The 21,256-nt window shown below is 42.1% G+C and overlaps 1 protein-coding gene across 1 annotated transcript in view; it reads left to right on the forward strand.

Annotated features, from left to right (window-relative positions):
- Positions 1 to 21,256, forward strand: part of RELCH (RAB11 binding and LisH domain, coiled-coil and HEAT repeat containing) — a 123,158-nt gene that overhangs the window by 74,551 nt on the left and 27,351 nt on the right. Inside the window, 6 exon segments of the mRNA XM_039526034.1 lie at positions 2,165 to 2,321; positions 2,886 to 3,009; positions 4,270 to 4,318; positions 5,240 to 5,319; positions 9,154 to 9,260; positions 9,825 to 9,924. Coding sequence (XP_039381968.1) covers positions 2,165 to 2,321; positions 2,886 to 3,009; positions 4,270 to 4,318; positions 5,240 to 5,319; positions 9,154 to 9,260; positions 9,825 to 9,924 — 617 coding nt within the window.

Genomic DNA, 21,256 nt, shown 5'->3' on the forward strand with positions numbered 1-21,256 from the left:
AGTTTCGCAGCCACTGGGAATCGTCCCACACCCGCAACACTATGCGGTCCCACCAGTCTGTGCTTGTTTCCCAGGCCCAGAATCAGTGTTCCAACCCATTAACACCATGATCTCCAAAGCGCCGGGGCTCGCTGTTTGAGAGAATTCTGTGTCCATGTCCTCATCACTCTCGTCACTGCCGCCTCGCCTGGTTTTGCAGCTTCTGGTTCAGCATAAATTGCACGATCATGCATGAGGTGTTTACAATGTTCATGACTGCTGCGTTGAGCTGAGCAGGCTCCATTCTTGCCGTGGTATGGCATCTGCACTGAAAAAAGACACAAAATGATTGTCTGTGTTGCTCTGATGGAGGGAGGGGCGACTGATCACATGGCCTACAGGGAATTAAAATCCACAAAGGCGGAGGCTTTGCATCAAGGAGAAATGCAAACAACTGTCACAAAGAATGGCCCCCTCAAGGATTGAACTCAAAAGCCTGGGTTTAGCAGGCTGTTGATTTCGTGGAGGGATGGGGCGGGGGGCAAATGAATACAAAACAAATCTGGTCTATTTCTTGTTTTGATCCACTCCATCTATCTTTTACATCTTAGGCTGACAGCAGACAGTGCAGTATGACTGCTAGTCATCGTCATCTCCTGGGGGCTTAGCAGAAGATGCTCCATTACGACTGCTAGCCCTCATCATCTCCTGGGTGCTCGGCAGAAGATTGGAAATGACCTGGCTGAGTCACTCCCATGTCTGTATGATGACGGTGCATTAGGCCTGAAAGCCATCATCTGCTGCCAAAAGGCAATGAGCTGCTGCTGTGTAGCAATGCAGTCCCACGTCTGCCAGCACCCAGGAGACTTATGGTGATGGTCAGCTGTGCAGGCTCCATGCTTGCCATGGTATGGTGTCTGCACAGGTAACCCAGGAAAAAAGGCACGAAACGGTTGTCTGCCATTGCTTTCATGGAAGGAGGGAGGGAGGGTGGGGGGCTGACGACATGTACCCAGAACCACCCGCGGCAATGGTTGTGTTTTTTTTTTTTGCCCCATCAGGCATTGGGATCTCAACCCAGAATTCCAATGGGTGGGGGAGACTGCGGAAACTATGGGATAGCTACCCCCAGTGCAACACTCCGGAAGTCGACACTAGCCTCGGTACTGTGGACACACACCGCCAAATTAATATGCTTAGTGTGGCCGCATGCACTCGACTTCATACAATCTGTTGCAAAAAATCGAATTCTGTAAAATTGGAGTAATCCTGTAGTGTAGACATACCCTAAGTCACTCCTGTCTACGCCTAGAATACTATAAAGTTTCAGAATTTAGCTAGAGTGACAATTTCTCCTTACATAAAGGGAAAATTAGAGAGACAAGGTAGGTGAACTCAAAAGCTTCTTTCTCACCAATAGAAGTTAGGAGATCCAATGGTCCAATAAGATAATACCTCATCCACTTTCTCTCTAATATCCTGGGACCAACATGGCTACAACAACACTGCATGCATAAAGGAAAAATCTCATGTTTGCAATTTCCATTGATCTAGTAACTTCTGATGGAATCACAAGTGTGTTCTTTTTGGGTGAATTCAGCAATAGTGGGACATCATGTCCTTGTAGTTGAACTTTTTTGCAGGGTAGCGTTATATACATGCTTATGAGAATTTGAGAGTGTAAAAACAAAATTAAGTTAATATAATCCATAACCATTATGTTAAAAATATTGTCTTAGGTTCATAGGCGTACCTCCAGAATTCTTTTAGCCCTCTTTTTATGTTTTGTAAATTGATGAATTTTAGCATCAGAAGAAGTTTAGTGATCAAAAACATAGAATTCCCTTCAGTTTAATATGGAAAGGGAATAGTCTTGTGATTTAAAGCATAGTACAGGGAATCAGAAGACCCAGTTTTCTATTCCTTGCTCCTCCACAGACTTGCAATGAGATCTTTGGAGAATTTTTTAGTCTCTCTACTTTCTACCTCTGTTTCCCCATCTGTAAAATCCCCACCTACCTTTAAGACTTAGACTTGACCTATTTATTTCTATAAAGCACTCATCCTTAGATGGAACATGCTGTAGAAGTTCAAATTAATAATTACTATTTTTAATTATTGACATCACATCAATGTTATCTTTTGCTCTTTTTTTTTAACACATGGTTTTGTCTTCTGCTGTTAGTGACTAGATTCCCTCGGCCTGTCTCACCTCTTCAGGATGTGGCTACTATCATTGGAAGCCGTGAACAGCTAGCAGTGCTGCTGCAGCTTTATGATTACCAACTGGAACTTGAGGGTACCACAGGCTGGGAGACTTTGCTATGGGTTGTCAATCAACTGTGAGTGTACCTGTTTTTCCTGCACTCCTAATACAAAACTTTCATGCCTTCTAAACAGTTAGTAAAAAGTTCAGGTTCTTTTCATTATCTTAATATTTAAATGACATTTTTATTTACTTTGCATACCTAAAAACTCTAGAATTCCATTCTTTGATTCGTTCTGGAAAAAATATAGCCTTTAATGTGTTCATACATTAATAGTATTTGTACCAAAAAGTTATGATTTCCTCTTTGTGCTGATCTAGAAATACATCATTATGTAAGGGAGTGAGGATTCTTGCATTTTAAGACAATTGCAGAATATGGTATTCCACAATAAAAGGGGGTATTTTGAAACTCAAATGCCAAACGCTCCTGGGAGATAGTATACCACTATCCCAAACAAAGGGAATTCTAGCAGGGATTGTCTCAACTGTTAATGTTATTGTATTGCTGGGATTAAAATTGGCAATGTTCAAGAAGATCAGTGATATACAAAGTGCAGTCAGTTTGTAGGGTGAAGTGAAATCACAGAGAAGGAAATGTGCAGAGTAACTTTTAATGTGCTGCTACTTCCTCTTCTAGGTTACCACAGCTTATAGAAATAGTTGGCAAAATCAATGTTGCCTCAACTGCCTGCGTCCATGAATTCTCCAGGTTTTTCTGGCGGCTTTGCAGGACATTTGGGAAAATTTTCACAAACACTAAGGTAATAGAATTCTTCTGTATCTAGCTTAGATGAATTAAATATAGAAATAATTAATAATACAGCATCATATTTACATCATGTGCATACATGAGATATGAGTTACAGTATTTCATTCCAGGGTCAAAAATCACTGACACATTTTCACTTACCAGTCTTAAACCTGCTCTTGGCCACGTTCTGTTTTTTTTTTCTCCATTCGTCTTGGATTCCATTTGTGTCTCTCACCTTTCATGATGTCTCTTTATTCATACTACAGGCAGGGATTCTGTTCCCAGATTGCCATCCTACCCAACTTGAAATGGGGAGGAGCCCACTGACACACTACTTACTCTTCCTTGGTGGACACATTGGGCTGGAGACTCTGGCCTAATTTCAGTGAAATATGTCATCAGTTTTCCTTTAGTGTATGTAGTACGTTATACAGTACATTTTGTGTGCCAAATCTTATTCACATATATATCTGCATGTCCTCCTTTCATTCATATTGGATTGTTGATTTAAACTAAGTATTCTCCTTGTTCAACATGTTTAAGGAATGCAAGGCAATGTCTATTGAAAATCAACAAAGAATAATATTTTAAAGGATTATAATTACTCAATAAAATTTTAGAGATGTGAAGATCAGCTGAAAAAATAATTGTCCATTTAAAAAATATTTTACAGTGAATGTTTGCACTGAATTTATTTCTATCTTTTAAAGGAGCATTTACAAAGACTGACACAGGTATTTTGGAACCGTAAGAAGAGTCTCCATAGAGAAGGTTAATTCCAGGTTCTAGTCTAAGGTCACTTTTGGACATGAACCCTAAACTCGTAAAGCCTTTTGGTGTAAATTGTCATCACAGGCTGGGGGAGAAAATTTTGGGGAAGTTTCAGGGAAATCCGCCAATATACTTGTGTTGGGTTGTAAAACTTGTAAATCCTCCTCTTCCCCCCGACCCCCTCAGCTTATGCAGTAAGCATAATTTTTGTGGTACTGTGCAGATCAAATAGAACCTGGTCCTGCACATTGCTGAATGCCTTATGCATTCAAAGTCAATGATTGATGGTGTTTGCCCCTTCATTTAATATCAGGTGCTCAGTATAAGACTTGGTTTTGTGAGATTACACTTCCCTTGAGTTTTGATAAAACTTGGGGAAACTTTCAAAGTATTCTGTCAGTGTCTCCAAAATTTTTGTTTCTCTGGTATATACCTCTTTTATAAATAAACTGAAACTTGTTACAGATTTGCTTAAATTGGGTACCCATCTATTCTGTAGGTAAAACCGCAATTCCAAGAAATCTTAAGACTGTCTGAGGAAAACATCGGTGAGTAGCACATTCATTTTTATTAACATGAATAAAAATCAACCTCAGCCTGAACTGAGGAAAAATTGTAAATTACTTGTCTCTGGAATCGGTCTGTAAAAGTTATTAGCATTAATAAAAAAAAGTCTGTAATCAGAAGTTACTTTGAAAGTAAAATTCATTTTAAATTGACATGGCTGCCTTAATTATGTTTTTAAAATGAAAATAAATATTTGTATAATACTGTCTATTTTAATGAAAGGCCAAAGGAAACTGATTGCTCAGTGCTTTTGAAAATCAGGTCACTTCCTTAGGTGACTAAATAAAGATTTAAAGATAATTTTAGGCACCCATTTTTTAATATCTTGGCATGAGTCTGCAGCCGGAACTGTCTAATGTATTTTGACCTGTTTGAACACTCTTGTGCACCTTAAAATAAATTGTTAATGCTGCTACTGAGCTACACGCCAAACCTTCCCACAGTTACTAACACCAGTTCAGCTGCACCACTCTTGGTAACATTGAGTTACCTAGTGTAGATGGACCATGGACTCTAGCAACTGTTTTCAGCACCATTTTGATTAGATGTGCCTTATTTAATTGGTCCATTGTTGAAAATGCCTGCTGGACCAAAGAGCCATCTACGCTAAAGCTGAACTGACATGAGCAAGGGGAAGAATTTTCAATAAATTCCCTAATGAAGGAATTGTTTACAGAAGCAACTATATCTCTCCATTGTTTTTCTTCTGTCAAGCCTAGAATGTTACTTAAACATAGATCTCAAATGTAGTCCTCTTTGTATGCTGTCAAAATGTTGAACATGTAAACTTAATGAATCACTCTTAAAGGTGAACATGCTGTAATATTGCCCAAAAGTAATGAATTGCAAGATAAGGAATTAGGTTTTAAATTTTTCTGATACATTATATCAATGACTTTTAGATTCCACAGCAGGGAATGGGGTACTAACAAAAGCCACAGTTCCCATCTATGCAACAGGTGTCCTTACATGCTATATTCAGGTAAGAGTGATTTTTTTTTTTTAATTTAGTATTAAAATGTAGAACTCTCTCTACAGCCCTTTGAATAAATTACTGTATGTAAATAAAACTTCAGACTGTAAAAGAGGATGGACAGATTACCATGATAAATATCTTAGAGGATTTCTGTTATGAACAGCAAAAGCCCGGTAATTTGTAGTAGCATCTGAATAAAGATTGATTTATAATTGCGTAACTGTGGTATTTTTGTTCAATGTTGGTAAATAAAGAAGAAATTTTGATTTCTTATAGCTTTTTTTTTCAGCTGCTTTATCATGTATAAAAGAATCGAAAGGGTTTTTTTCAAAATAAGGATTTTTTTTCTTTTAACCTTGGAAATTTGGGTTTTTTCTATCCTTGAAACTTTAGGGTGACTGTGGCCATGTCTCCACAGGGGAAATTTGCCCAAAATAAATTCCAGTCTGTGTTATAGCAGTTTCAGATGAAAGGATGTTAGCATTGATTTGAGAGCGCTAGCATACACAAGTCTCCCAAACAGACTTTGTATACAGTCCTTCAGTCAATTTTGAAATCCGGTTCAGTCAAAACAGTTGTAAAAACAGGCCCAGTTGAGGGAGGTTTTTTCCACACTCAAGGTCCCACCAGTACAAATATTAAGTCAGCTAAACCAGTGGCTAAAGCTGTAGATAGGGGGATTGTACATTTTCCTAGTGTAGAAGTGGCTTGGATGTCTCAGTTTATGACCAATATCATGGGAGGAAGTAACATTTGAATGAGATGATGTGACTTTTTTCTTCAGATAAACTAGAATTCTTCTAGGTATTTTGTTGACCTCTATTTAACTAAAATATTTGAGCAGAAAGATCTCTTGTTAAGGATTACATCCCTTCATTCTAAGGGCTAAGAACTCCTCTAATACGTACGTGGGTCATCCATAAAATGTACTCTAGCAAAACTGCGAGGACCATATTTGATGCTCTTAAGGTTGAAATCAGGTATAGAAGTTCTTCAGAGAAAGAACCCTTCCAGACTTTATACATAATAAGGAAACCAAAGAGGGCACATTTTCTTATCCTATACAAGTCACCTTTAAAGACCACAATAGGGGTTTTTCTAAGTTTTACGAATTGGCAACTCAGTGAATGAGATCTGCTCCAGCAGCATCCTTGATTTATCATGACTTGTGCATTTTTTTCCATTATTGTGGAACTATTTTCTATTTATTGATTATTGGATGACTTGGTCTCTCATTTTTCACTGAGTTCTCTCATATTAAGAAAAAATAGTTAATTCCAAATGTAAAATCTTTACAGCATATGACAATGTCCTTTACAGTGTCAAGGTAATAAAGTGACTCTTGGACATCGGAACATGGGATCACAAGGCAAAAGTACATTTATTAGGAGGATGCTTAACTTTAATGTTATGTAGCACCCTCTTTAATCTAAACAGGTTTACTGTCTGTCAAGTTTAAATGCAAAAATGTCAGCAAACTGATTCAAATTAGCAGATTTTTATTATCCAAGTACGTCAGAGAATTATTTAGTTGGTTTAGTGTGGTATGTTGCTGCTGGTAAAAGTCTGGGCAGTTCCAAATATTTAAGGATGCCATGGTCTTCAGAAATGTTATATAGGTAGCGCTAGTAACACCATCTATTATTAAAGTTGCCCAGCATTTCTCATTATAAGACTCTGTTTTCAGTTGCTTATAACTGTCAACTTTTAACTATTTGGGCTTATATTTCTCATTTTGAATGTCTGCCTCAGACTTTTTTTCTTTTAAATTTCACCCAAAACAATTGACATTTCCAAGAATGAAAGTAGGGGAAAAGACATTGTTTTGCCCATGTTTTTTTAAAAAAAAAAATTCTGGTGACATTTTATTTGAAAAGCTCTAGCACCCCTGGCTTTGAAGCAAGGACTTGAAATTTGGTAGTGCGGTAGCCTTTGTCAAGGATGTGCCTTTGCCCTTCCTGTGAAAATTTAGGTATAATCCTTTGAAACGTCTCAGTTTGCACATGCTTAGTAGAAGCTTCTTTGCTTTTAGTGATGGTAGGCAATTCTTTTAAACCAAACTCTTCACAGATGGCCACTAATTTCGTTTCTCAGTTTCTGGATGGCTGTTTTGAGACTGGGGGAAGGGCTCTGATTTGCAGAAGCACTGAGCACTGACTGCTGCAACTGAAGTTAGTGGAAGCTTTGCTTTGAATATATGAAGTAAATGCTAAGTATGCTGGAAAATCAGGTCCTAGATGTTTCAGTTGAGCACCAAAATTAGTGGCAACTTTTGACTTTAATCTCTATTCATCAGCTCCCCACAAGGGTATTGGGAAGACATGTTTATGAAACACTCAGGTACTACAGGGATGAGCACCATAGAAAAGTCCATGAGCAAATTAATAATTCTGTCTTCAGAGCAAGGTTTAAATAATGTGCAGTAAGTAAGGCTTGGGGCCATACATAGCCTAGTGTGAAGAAAATGAAATGCTGAATAGCTTCTCATTAATTGATCAACATTCATTCTGTGCACTGCATGAGACAGGGTTCCTGTGGCAAAAATATAGTCTCTGACACTATACCAGAATGCATATGGGGACAAAATTAAGCAAGCTTAATTCTGGTCTTTCCACTTTTCAGAGCTTGATTTTTCAACCTCACTAATGAGTATGGGGATGGGGGGGGGTGTAAGTGTAATAATGAAATTGTACACTGAGTGGTACAGGTTTATTGCCAGTCAGACATCCCTGATGTGTAGATAGAGCACTTACAACTGCTTAACCCAGAGCATATTTATTTTGCTTTTTTAATGAAAAGGCAATTTAAGAATACCTCAAGTCTTAGTAGAAACTGTTTTAAATTAAAAATGAATCTATGGACTGCAAAATTAGTAAAATTTTGTACATGGAAGATGTGAAACATTTTAGATTTTATTGAACAGATTTAAGATTGACTCCTCCTTTAATTTTTTTTAAAAAGTGGTGTAAAGAAAGCCATTTAACATTTTGACATGACTCTCTAGTTCCCCACTTCCCAATTAAAAAAGGTTAACGTTTTGCGTTACTCATTTTACATCTTAATTTAGAATTTATTCCATTGGAAATATATAGTCGTGTATTGCATAACCAAAAACAAGAAGTCTCTTCAGTCTTCGTTCAGCCTGGAATTCTCAAAGACACTTTATAAAATTTAAAATTAATGTTACCTTGGTTAGGAGTATGGGTAGCTATAATTAGTATCCACCAAGCAATTTAAAAGAAATATAGGGCAAATGCAATTGACAAATATGTCAGATTATGAAATGCAAACCATCCAGTCAGAGAGTAGGACAATGGCAACTGTCCAGGCCCTAGAAAGAGGGCACTCTTAATGCACCCTTAATCTGCTTATTGTTTATCTGAACTCTCCAAACCTCTTATATTCTACCCATTGCTATTTAAGGCATGCTTTTGTCATGTCCTTAATATGCTAAATGGTCCATAATAGTATTGATCAATCCTGAAACAACATACAAGTGTGTATGCGTGCACTAGCACACATTCTGAAGGAAAAACCATTCATTACATATACTTTTAAAGGGATAAGGGTACATGGACACTAAGAAATATTTCAGAAACTATGAAAAATACTTTGATAGTATTCTTTAAACTGTTTAATTGGGTTTTTGTTAAAATATTATTGGTTTTATCTTGGATATGAATATTAGGTTGTATAATTAAATATTTAAAGGTTAGACATGTCAGTTAAAATTATTTTCCTTTATCCATTCTGTGATGCCCTTGCCTTTAAACTTACTTAAATCTTTAAGTCATAGCATAACTTATAAAACTAAAATGAATGTTGCATACTTTCTTTTAGGAAGAAGACCGCAAACTGTTAATTGGATTCTTAGAAGATGTAATGACTATGCTTTCACTATCACATGCTCCTCTTGATAGCCTGAAGGCTTCTTTTGTGGAACTGGGGTAAAGTACATAACATGGAATTAATTTTAAATGGTTTAATATTTACAAAAAATTTCATAATGTCCTTTCAGTTATAAGTATAATTGCAACAAAAGGTCAGGTGAATTACGCATATAAATCAGCTTTACTTGATTAAGTTAAAAAGTGGTAAATCCACTGTATGATTAAGCCAGAATGTATTCTATATTTGAACATTGCAATAAATATTTTGTTTGCGCCTTATGTAGCTTGAAAGCTTGTCTGCCTCACAGACGGAAGTTGGTCCAATAAGATATTACCTCGCCCACTTTCTTTCACTCATACATTTTTTGTCAATGTATATCGTTCAGAACAAAAAGTGGCTTTCCTGTCATCTGTTTTCAAAGGATCAATTGCATGATACAGCCCATTTCCCCACCAGCATCAATAAAGCTGATTTTTAAAAAAGACTTGCACAAATGAATGTTTTGAAGTTTAAGTGTTTTAAAGAGTGCACATTTCTACATGCCATTGAGGACTGCCTTTGCAGTTTGTAATCATACCAACTCTACACACAGTGTTAGCTTGACTTTTATTTTCTTTTAGTGCAAACCCAGCATACCATGAACTGCTGTTAACTGTACTGTGGTATGGAGTTGTTCATACTTCAGCTCTTGTTCGATGCACAGCTGCTAGAATGTTTGAGGTAAGTGAGTATCAAAACTCTGTTACATAGAGCCTGAAATTGCAGTGTATTTAAAATATATATATATTCATCTCAGTATCTGAATGTATGTATTGTGTTCTACATATAAAAATGTCTCTGAATAGGTTGTGTACTGTGTGATGGAGCAGCAAGTTATTGTGTTGGACAGTTTTGGTTCTGCATCTGTTGCATATTCAAGTTAATTAAACAACATTGATGCTTTATCAACTGCTCGCAAGACATTTTTATAGTAATTTGTGTGTTCATCTTTGTTCTGCTGCTGACTTCAATGTTACATTTGATCTTTGCATGCTGAAAAATATTGATTGGATATGAGAAATCATTTCAGTACTGAACTGTGTTCAAACCGGTTTTATATACCTTGTCAAATTAGGAAATGTGTTTGCATAAATCTGTATGTAAGCTTTGCATGCGCATCTTGAACTTGTTGATCCATTTGTTCTTTTTGCACCTTGAACACACTTATTTCATTGATGGCATTCACAGGTTAACTGTATTCATAACCTTATTCCTATACTCTAATGCTTCAGAATTGTATTGCAAGCCAATTTCTGTCATTGCCTGCTATTGAGAGAAAAGCATATGCATCGTCAATAGTATTCATAATACATTGCTTTATAGTTTTATATTTGTCACATGAAGCTATAGAGTAACTCTTGTGAGCTCTCCACATCTGTTTTCCTACGGTGCAAATTTATAGAGATTCTAAAGAACCTCTAAGTTTGCCTGAATTTGCCATCAAATCTAAAAATATCAGAAGTAGAGAAATACAGTAGGATGTCCCAATATTTCTTTTCTCGGTTGCTGAAAGTACAAGGACTTTTGTGCTTTGCACACCTGAAAAGTGTATTTATCTCTCTTATAATCGCACTCATTCCTTATGCATGAGACTCTGGTACTTTACTTTGTGTCATTGCAGTATATGTGGCTCTCCACATGAGTGCAGGGATCTGCACACTTGGATCCAGGTGCAAGATCAGAGCCTAAATCTGCTCTGAGTAGCAAATAATTAATTAAATCATAGGCAAGTTTTAATATAAATAGCTCATCTCCAGCCAATATAATGCTTCTATTAATACTTTTCCCTCGCTAACCCCTTTAGTAAAAGGCAAGTAGTATATGAAATATTTTTCTTTGGGGTCATATTTTGTCCTCAATTATACCCCTGCAATCCCTGCTATTCCATTTGGTGTAAATGTATTGTACTGAGTGGGGTGGCATCTACAGCACCTAGACCAATGGGCTCACAACTGTGGCAGGGACCCACCCTCTATGTGCTGTTGTAATAAAGATGTTTTAGAACTCAACAGGATCCTAAGCCAGCAAATAGGCCTAAAGGTGAAGCAGCAAGCAGCATGGTTCTGGCACTGGATTGGGGGCCAAAAGACCTGCCTATGCAACCTTAATTAAGTCACTTGATCAGTTTGTGCCTCAGTTTCCCCCTCTCTAAAATAGTGATACAGATGCCCACCATTAAAGCACTTTCAGATAGTCTCAAATGTTATAAAATCATTCTGCTTGTCTTACCTTTTGGAATATTGGAATCTCACTTCTCTTTGCTTGCTGGAGGCCCTTGGCTGTGGCCTGAACTGTAATGTTTCTTCCCAGCCCCAAGTGAGGGGCAAAATAAGTGATTTTTGAACAGTCTATTTTGTCTGACAGTAAAAGAAATTATAGGGGGGGGGGAACTTTCTCCTGAATTGCTGGACAAATGCTATTGCAGACATTTTCCTTAAATATGGAAATTTTTAAATTATATCACCATTATATCACTGTTTTTAAAATTATATTACCATTTCCTAAATGTCAATAGCATGTAAGTAGACCAGGGGTCAGCAACCTACAGCACACGAGCTGATTTTTGATGGCACTCAGTGGCAGGCTGAGCAGCTCAGCCCACCGCCGCTCTGGGGTTCCGGCTGCTGCCCCGTTGCCAGCCGGGGTCCCGGCCACCGGCCCCACTCAGCGCCCACTGCCGGTCTGGGGACCCCAGGGAACCCCAGGCTGGCAGCGGGCTGAGCAGGCCGGCGGCTGAGACCCCGGCTGGCAGGAGCCAGTGGCCGGAACCCCAGACCGACAGCAGGCTGAGCAGGGCCTGGGATCCTTGTCTGGGGTTCCAGCCACCAGTCCCACTCAGCCCACTGCCAGTCTGGGGTTCTGCTCACCCAGGCCAGCAGGAGGCTGAGCGGGGCCGGCAGCCGGAACCCCAGACTGGCAGCTGGCTGAGTACTGCCGGCACCCCAGACTGGAAGCGGACTGAGCCACTCAGTCCCCCGCTCAGCCCGCTGACGGCTGAGTGAATGGAACCCCAGACCGGCAGCGGGCTGAGCAGGGCCGGCGGCTGGACCCCAGACTGGCAGCGGGCTGAGCAGGGCCGGCGGCTGGACCCCAGACAGGGATCCCAGGCAAGGATCACACTGAATTGATTAAGATCTGCATTTTAATTTTATTTTAAATGAAGCTTCTTAAATATTTTAAAACCCTTATTTACTTTAAATACAACAATAGTTTATATAATATAGATATAGAGAGACCTACAAACGTTAAAATATATTACTGGCATGCAGAACCTTAAATTAGAGTGAACTTGGTACACCACTTCTGAAAGGTTGCCGACCCCTGAAGTAGACCTTGCATTCTCACATAAACATTTGGGGTGAGATCTTCATCCTTGCTCTGATACGTTTACTCTACGTAGGAGGGCTGGAGTGAGGTAAATGGATCCTCAAAGCCCTGATTTTGGCCATTGAAAGATTCCCTTGGCACAGGCACTACGGAAAACAGTAAGGTGCCTTCTGAGGACCCTGTCTCAAGCCCTGGTTTGCCGGAAGGAGAGCAGGTTTACAGGGGCCAGACCACTGCATACAGCACTGCTGAGGTTCTGAGCAGTGCTGTGTTCCATGGGGCAGCCCTGGAAGGTTGTTGTAAGTTGGACAGGCCTCTAGGACTGTCCAAGTTACATTGAGGGCCCCAACAGCAGTCGAGGATTGGGAGAGTACGAAGGTGACCTAAAGCCATCTTAGCATCCACCCCACTCTCCTTGGACTGAGAGTTCTGTGTTGCATCTCTGTAGGCTTAGTATGTGTAGACAGCTACAATAAGTAGGTCTATAAAGGAATTAAAATAGAGTAAAAATCAAAATATTGTGTTAGTCTCACTGTGTAAACTTGTTTGCTGAATATTACGTGGCTTCCCCCTTTCTGCTTTTCTATGCTTTTAATTGTTAACATTTTGTCAGTACTTTCCAGTTTTGAGTGTTAACCCAAATTGGACTTGTGCTGGTTTGAACACTATTCATGCAGAGTTGGGTTATGAGCTTTGTTGGTCTGTATGATAGGTTCTAGTTCAGGAACAGTTATAATTCAAATATAAATTGTAAAAGAGAGCCTCTTTTACCTTCAGGTCAAAAATATATTTTATTATATTTTAATGGAAGTGTTGCTCAAATTGTGATGGAACTGAGATCACGTTTATCTCTTCACTAATGTCAGTCCCAAGCTTTCTTGTTGTAATTAGTGTATTGCCTCAAGACCATTTAAAAAAAAAAGCTGCAGTGGGTAAAGAAAATTCAGGTTTTATATTAGCTCACAAAATTATAGGAATTAAAAGTAAAATATGAACATTGTGTGTTCATTAAATGGGAAAATGGTCATCTGATCACTGAACAAAAGTTCTTCAACAAACCGTGGCCATTTTTAAAGAGCTGTACTTAAGATGAGCATTTCAGTGACTTTTTCAGTTGACCTCATAGTAGATAATCAGGGAAGTAATTATGTAGTTGGAAACCTCATTTTTTTTGTGCTTTGGGGAATTTTTTTTTAGTGTTGAAAATCAAATCAAATTTTAGATTAAAGAAAACAGTGTTCATACCAAATGGAGAATAACCAGTGCAGAAAGTTGTGGGATTTAGCCCAGTTAGTTTTCCTCTATGTGTACAAATTATCCTGAATTCCTTTTGGACTCAAAGCCCTCCACCTCCACCCCCAGTGTTTAATAGATCTGTAAAATGCTCAAAAATATAGGACCCAGGCCTCATTTTATTACTACTGCACATCCTTGGAAAGCCAATTTTCTCCCACTATTTCATCATTGACTTCAGAGTTTAACCAAGTGGGATTCTGAAAAGTAGTCATATCTGTCCAGAGAAATATTTTTAACGGGGATTAATTCATAATTTTGAAAACGGGGACAATTTGGGGAGATTATAGCAATTGAGAGGTGGGTGGGGATTGTGGACATAGTGAACCAATATTGCAATGACCTAGTCTGTTCCCTGCATCATCATCCTATAAAAGTTGAACAAAAAAACATTGCTAGTTCAGATTGCCTTCCGGGTTTTTCACTGTCATCCACTTTCTCCACTGTGCTACTGTATATATTGGTGGAGCCCAGTGTACGGGGAGCATAATTCCAAGTAGTAACTGTGGCAAAGTCCCTCCTCTCCTCTAGCTTATTGGCGGATTTCTTCCCCTCAGTGGTTTTCCCCTTGGATGAAACCCATAGTCTGGATCAACTACTCCTATGTCTGATTAGGAGTAGCGGGGCTAGGGGGGAATCCGGGCCCGCCCTCTACTCCGGGTTCCAGCCCAGGGCCATGTGAATTGCAGCAGTCTCTATAGTGCTACTTGTAACCGCTGCTTGACCGCTACAGTTCCCTGGGCTACTTCCCCATAGCCTCCTTCAAACACCTTCTTTATCCTCACCACAGGATCCTCTTGGTGTCTGATGCTGCTTGATTGTATGGTGTTTTCCTCAATCCTCCAGCAGTACCCCCTCTCAGTTCTTAGTTCCTTGTGTCTCTTGCTCCCAGCTCCTCATGCGCACTTCTTTCCTCTGGCTCCTCCTCCTCCTCCCTAGACTGGAGTGAGCGCCCCTTTTTATACTAGGTGCCTTGATTAGCCTGTCCTGATTGGCTGCAGGTGCTCCAATCAATGTAGCTCTCCGGTGCCTTCTAGAAAGTTCTTAATTGGGCCCAGGTGCCTTGATTAGCCTGGAGCAACTGCCATTTTGGTTCCCATGGTACTAGGGATTTTGCTTAGCCTGGAGCTAACATACCTGCTCCTCAGTACTTTCCTGTAGCCATCCGGCCTTGCTCCATCACATATCCCCCCCCCCTCTGCTCAACACCATAGGGTTGGGGAACTTGGGACACCAGGCAGTGTGCTCGTGAAAGACCATCAGCGTTGCCGTGGTGGCAACCAGCCCTATGCCGTATACGGAACTGGAATGGTTGGAGGGATAAGAACCACCTGGTTACCCTTGCATCCTTTTTTTTTCCTTATTTCTCTGCATCCACTGGAGGGGTGCGTGGTCTGTCACAAGAGTAAATCGCCGGCCCAAGAGGTAATAACGCAGCGTCTCCATGGCCCATTTGACAGCGAGGCATTCTCTCTCAACTACTGCATACTTCTGTTCTCGTGGGAGCAGCTTTCTGCTTAGGTAGAGAATCGGGTGTTCTTCATCTCCAATCATTTGTGACAGAACTGCCCCCAACCCCACCTCAGAAGCATCTGTCTGTAAAATAAATTCCTTGGTAAAGTCTGGGGCTATGAGTATGGGGTCATTACAGAGGGCCGTCCGAAGGTCTACAAATGCCCCCTCTGCAGCGTCGGTCCACTTTACCATGTCTGGACCTCGAGCCTTCACCAGGTCCGTTAGAGGACTTGCCCTACTGGCGAAGTGGGGAATAAACCGTCGGTAGTAGCGTACCACGCCTAGGAATGCACAGATCTGCTTCTTTCGGGTTGGCCGGGGCCAGTTTTGAATCGCTTCTAGTTTATTAGTTTGGGGCTTCGCTATACCCCTTCCTACAATATATCCCAGGTACCTAGCCTCTGCTAGTCCTATGGCACACTTAGCAGGATTAGCGGTGAGGCCAGCCCGCCTTAAGGTGCGTAGCACTGCGTCAACCTTCTCCAAGTGGGTTCCCCAGTCTGGCATATGGATGATGACATCATCTAGGTATGCAGCTGCATAACTAGTATGGGGGCGCAGCAGCTTATCCATGACTATGCGTTCAAATGGTACCTCTATTATTGGAAGAGGTATCAAAGGGGCCCGTAAGTGTGGGCAAGGGCTATGTAGCTGACACTCTGGACAAGAGATGCAGTATCGCCTGACATCTTCATGTATTCCTGGCCAGAAGAACCTCCGCAGGATCCTGGCCTGGGTTTTCTCTACCCCTAAGTGTCCTCCAAACAAGTGACTGTGGGCGAGGCTCAATATGGCTTTTTGATGTTTTCGGGGCACCAGAAGTTGATGTATCTCCTGCTCCTGCATTTGCACCACACGGTACAGGAGATCTTTCTTCACTATAAAGTAGGGTACTGGACCTCTGACCTTCCCTTCCACTGCTATCCCATCTATCTCAGCCACCTCTTTCCTGACGTTATCATATCTGGGGTCCTCTGCCTGGTCCCGTCCGAACGTCTCTCTCCCAGGACTAACCTGCCTGAGCTCCCAGGGGCCGGCTTCTGCTTCTTCCAATGGCCTGTCGCCCTCATGGCTGGGGCCAGCCTCCAGCTCACCTTCCATGTTGGTAGTTTCTCTGTTGGCTGCTCGTGCCCGTCTGCCTACTAGCGCAGTCTTCTGGCCCTGGGTCAGGATCTGGGTTCCCAAAGCCTTCACAGCCTTCCTTTCTTTTTTTCTCTTCCGGGCCTTTTGCGGGGCTGAGAATAGATCTTGAGAAAACTCAGAAAACATGGGGGGTTGACAGTCCCCCAATGATGAGTCGCTGTCAACAGGGTCTCCACTTCCCTGCAGCCTCTCAGGGGGAAGTAAATTATCAAACCCTGGATAGTCTCTCCCAATAACTACAGGATGTGGGAGTTTAGGTACAACGCCCACTGTCACCTCAATGGGGTTCCCCTGAACCTCTATCTCCACTGGGATGGTGGGGTATTGGCTCATGGCCCCATGCACACATGTCACTGCTACATGTTTGGCTTGCAGCAGCTGGCTCCTTTTTACCAGCTTACCTGATATAAGGGTGATAGCACTTCCTGAGTCCACCAGTGCTGTAGTCTCTGTTCCATTTATCTTCACTGGCCTGGTATAGTTATGTGGGGCTAACGCAACGCCCGCAAGGTGGATAAGGGAGCATGGGACCTCCCAATCCCCCAAGTTGCATTGCATAGGCTCTTCGGTGCTGGGACACTGTGCTGCTATGTGTCCCCACTCCCCACATGCATAACATCTATAACTATTTCTAGTCAGTCTCCCATCCTGCGAGCTAGGGGGTTTAGTCCCAGGGTTCCCTCCACTCAGGCCAATCCCTTCCTTCTGGAGTCTCTGTTGGTTTTCAGCCCCCCTCTTCCTCCACCTAGGACTCCTCAGGGGTTTGGCTGTCCCTCCTTCCAGGGTTGGGGTTGGGTGTTTGCTACGGAAGGGGCTTTCCTTGCGTAGTTGGGTCAATTCCCTGGCTGTCATGCGTCTTTCTACCAGCGTGATCATCTCATCATAGGTGCACGGATCGTTCTGGCCTACCCATTTGCGGAGATCTGGTAGCAGGGCCCTCATGTACCAGTCTATGACCAGAACCTATAGTATCTCTTCCGGACTCCGGGATTCTGTTTGCAACCACTTTCGTGCGAGATGGATGAGGTCATATAGTTGGGACCGCGGGGTTTTGTCTTCCCGGTACCTCCACTCATGATACCGCTGGGCCTGTACTGCAGATGTTACCCCAGATCTGGCCAAGATCTCTGCCTTCAGCTGGGAGTAGTCTGCTGCAGCTTCTTCAGGCAGATCATGGTAGGCCTTCTGGGCCTCCCCACACAGGAATGGGGCAAGGATGCTAGACCACTGATCTCGAGGCCAGGCCTCCCGTAGGGCTGTCCTCTCAAAGGCCAGAAGGTATGCCTCTACATCATCTTCCCTTGTCATTTTCTGCAGCCAATGGTTAGCCCGTATGAGCCGTGTCCCATCATGCCCACGGTTCAGCTCTGCAAAGGTCTTTACCTGGCTTACCAGTTCTTGCAACATAGCTCGGTCTTGAACAGCTTGGTCCATCAACAGGCGATTAGTTTCTTGCTGCAGCCGCACTGCTTCTTGCTGGGCAGCTGCCTGGACACGGGTAGCCTCCTGCTGGGCCGCCGTGGCTTGTATCAGTGCCCGTACTACATCATCCATTGTGGTAACAAATTGTAAACCCCCTTCTCCCCCCTTTTTTTTTTTTGTTATTAAATCACCCTTCTTCCGCCGCGCTGTGCACACCAAAGATCCCACCCCTGACACCAGTTGTGGCAAAGTTCCTCCTCTCCTCTAGTAGGTCCTGCGCTTATTGGCAGATTTCTTCCCCTCAGTGGTTTTCCCCTTGGATGAAACCCATAGTCTGGATCAACTACTCCTATGTCTGATTAGGAGTAGCAGGGCTAGGGGGGAACCCGGGCCCGCCCTCTACTCCGGGTTCCAGCCCAGGGCCCTGTGAATTGCAGCAGTCTCTATAGTGCTACTTGTAACTGCTGCTTGACCGCTACAGCTCCTTGGGCTACTTCCCCATAGCCTCCTTCAAACACCTTCAAACACAGGATCCTCTTGGTGTCTGATGCTGCTTGATTGTATGGTGTTTTCCTCAATCCTCCAGCAGTACCCCCTCTCAGTTCTTAGTTCCTTGTGTCTCTTGCTCCCAGCTCCTCATGCACACTTCTTTCCTCTGGCTCTTCCTCCTCCCTAGACTGGAGTGAGCGCCCCTTTTTATACTAGGTGCCTTGATTAGCCTGTCCTGATTGGCTGCAGGTGCTGCAATCAATGTAGCTCTCCGGTGCCTTCTAGAAAGTTCTTAATTGGGCCCAGGTGCCTTGATTAGCCTGGAGCAACTGCCATTTTGGTTCCCATGGTACTAGGGATTTGCTTAGCCTGGAGCTAACATACCTGCTCCTCAGTACTTTCCTGTAGCCATCCGGCCTTGCTCCATCACATAACTTAGTAGGTACTCATCTAGTTGGGCTAAAAATAAAACTCATTAGAAAAGATGGAATGTCTCCTGATAAAAAATTATAACTTTCAAAATAAAGTTTAGGTGCCTAATGTTTCCGGAAGCTTTAATTTTTAACACTTTTGAGTCTAAATTAAAATGGGCTCAAATTGCTCCTTGGCACCCAAGTACTGAGATAAACACCAAAATGCAGAAATGGGCTCCCAAGTGATTAATTGAGGGTCAGAAACAGACTGTATTTAACAGTGCTTCGTATGCTATAAATTGTTTAACTTGTCCTATACCTACATCGCCCTTCTCTGTCCTCTGGTGCCACTATTTGGTAAAGGCAAGAAATTTAATTTGCTATTTTGGTGAAGTTGAAATAATTACTATATCATTGAAATATGCAGTGTAGTTGTAGCCATGTTAATCCCAGGATATTAGAGAAACAAAGTTGGCGATGCAATCTCTTTGATTGGACCAACTTCTGCAGTTGGTCCAATCAAAGATACTACCTTACCCACCTGGTATCTCTAATATCATTGAAATTTTCAGAAGATGAGTCAAAGTTCACTGAAGAGGTACAGTTTAGCATTGTGCATTTATATGCTATGAAGGAGCCAGGGTGGATTAGGATTTTGTGTGGGCCCCTCTACACCCCAGCCCCCCACCACCCCAACCACCACCTCCCACCCTTTCCCCTCATCGGTGCTCCTGCTGGGGAAATGGGGTTGGGACATGGGGGCTAGCCCCACTCTGCCCACCCGCTGCGCTAGCCAGGAGGCAGGGCGGGGCAAGCTCCTGCAAGCCCCCATGGGAGTATCGGGCAGAACATGACCAAGCCCCCGCACCCTGACCCCACTCCCCGGCTGGAGCACCGGGCAGGCAGAGCATGGCCAAGCCCCTACGCACTGATCCTGCTCCTCGGCTGGAGCACCGGGCAGGCAGAGCATAGCCAAGCCCCCACGCCCTGACCCCATTCCCCGCCTGGAGTACTGGGCAGAGTAGTGTAAGCCCCAGTGCCCCGAACCAGCTCCTGGGCTGGAGCGCTGGGCAGGCAGAGTGGGTTGGGGTGGGAGGTCACCTGTTTTTCCAGGGGCCCTCAGTTGGCCAGGGCCCCGGGCATGGGCCCTGATGGCCCAGTGGCTAATCTGCCACTGGAAGTGGCACATAAAATAAAATTGTGAATTTTCTTAGGTGGAGCACAAGATAGAAGAAAATCAACAATACTTCCACTTTTTAAATAATGCAAATAAAACACCCATTTGAGTAATCATGGAAGAAAGTTTGGGATTTGTCATTTATGAAACACTTAGCATTTTGCCACTTGGCAAAATTAAACCCCAATGAGCAAGCAGCACGGTTATTTCTGAAAAAGGACCTTTTAAATTGAAAGGAGTTCCAGATATTTGTGGGCATAGGAAAAAGTATTCATACACAACAGTTTCAGATTTGGGATTTATTTCAATAATTAAATCTATAGTTTTCATATTGGGAAGTATTTGAAAATCTCATAGTTAACTGATTATTAGATTTTTACTTGCCTGGACCAGCAAGGACGATTTTAGGATGTTTGGGATTTTTCACATGCGCTTCTTGATGGCTCTAATATCTAAAGTATTCCTAAAATATTATGAGGAAAGCCTAGTGGCATCTGGGAAGGTGCTTGTTATGCCAAATTTAAAAAGTGTACAGTTTTTAATAGTAGTGGACCTACAGCTGCAGTTTAGTGTTTGAAAATTGCATGCATTCAGTCTGGCAAAGCAATTCATTTTGCACCTGCCAGTCATATATTAGCAATGAAATATAATCCCATTGACTTGGAACTGCATTCAATTATGCTTGAATTGCCAAACTCAAATGTGCATCACTTAGGTATTTAAAATGATTTGCAGTCTAACAAGTAAATTACAAGTTAGGCTGTTTGTTTCCTTTAATGGTCATCTGCATTTCAAAATAGCAAAAAATCTGGAAAATATATAAACCAAGACCCTTTGTTTGAACAGCCTCCATCAGGTTTGAACTGACTGCCAGGCCAGTTGAGCTTTCTTCATGCCCTCTGCATATATAAAGCACTAGTGTAGCTGTATTTGCTTAGCTTCTAATTTTGGTTTGCTTTTTGTGTTTTTCTTTCTCTCTCTCTCTTGGTTGTGCCACTCTTCTTCCCATGATACTGTGCTCGCTCTTTCCGTGCATCACCTGTGATACCCCCCCTGCTCTGACCACTCAGCTGTTGGTGAAGGGGGTACATGAAACTCTGGTAGCTCAGAGAGTTGTTCCTGCTCTCATTACTCTCTCCAGTGATCCTGAAATGTAAGTTTACTGATTGCCTTATACATTAAGCATCCCTCTTAATATTTGTTAAGAAATAACCATCAGTTTTCTTTAATATTC

This window comes from Mauremys reevesii, linkage group 2 (genome assembly GCF_016161935.1).
Source record: "Mauremys reevesii isolate NIE-2019 linkage group 2, ASM1616193v1, whole genome shotgun sequence".
NCBI classification, from domain to species: domain Eukaryota; kingdom Metazoa; phylum Chordata; order Testudines; family Geoemydidae; genus Mauremys; species Mauremys reevesii.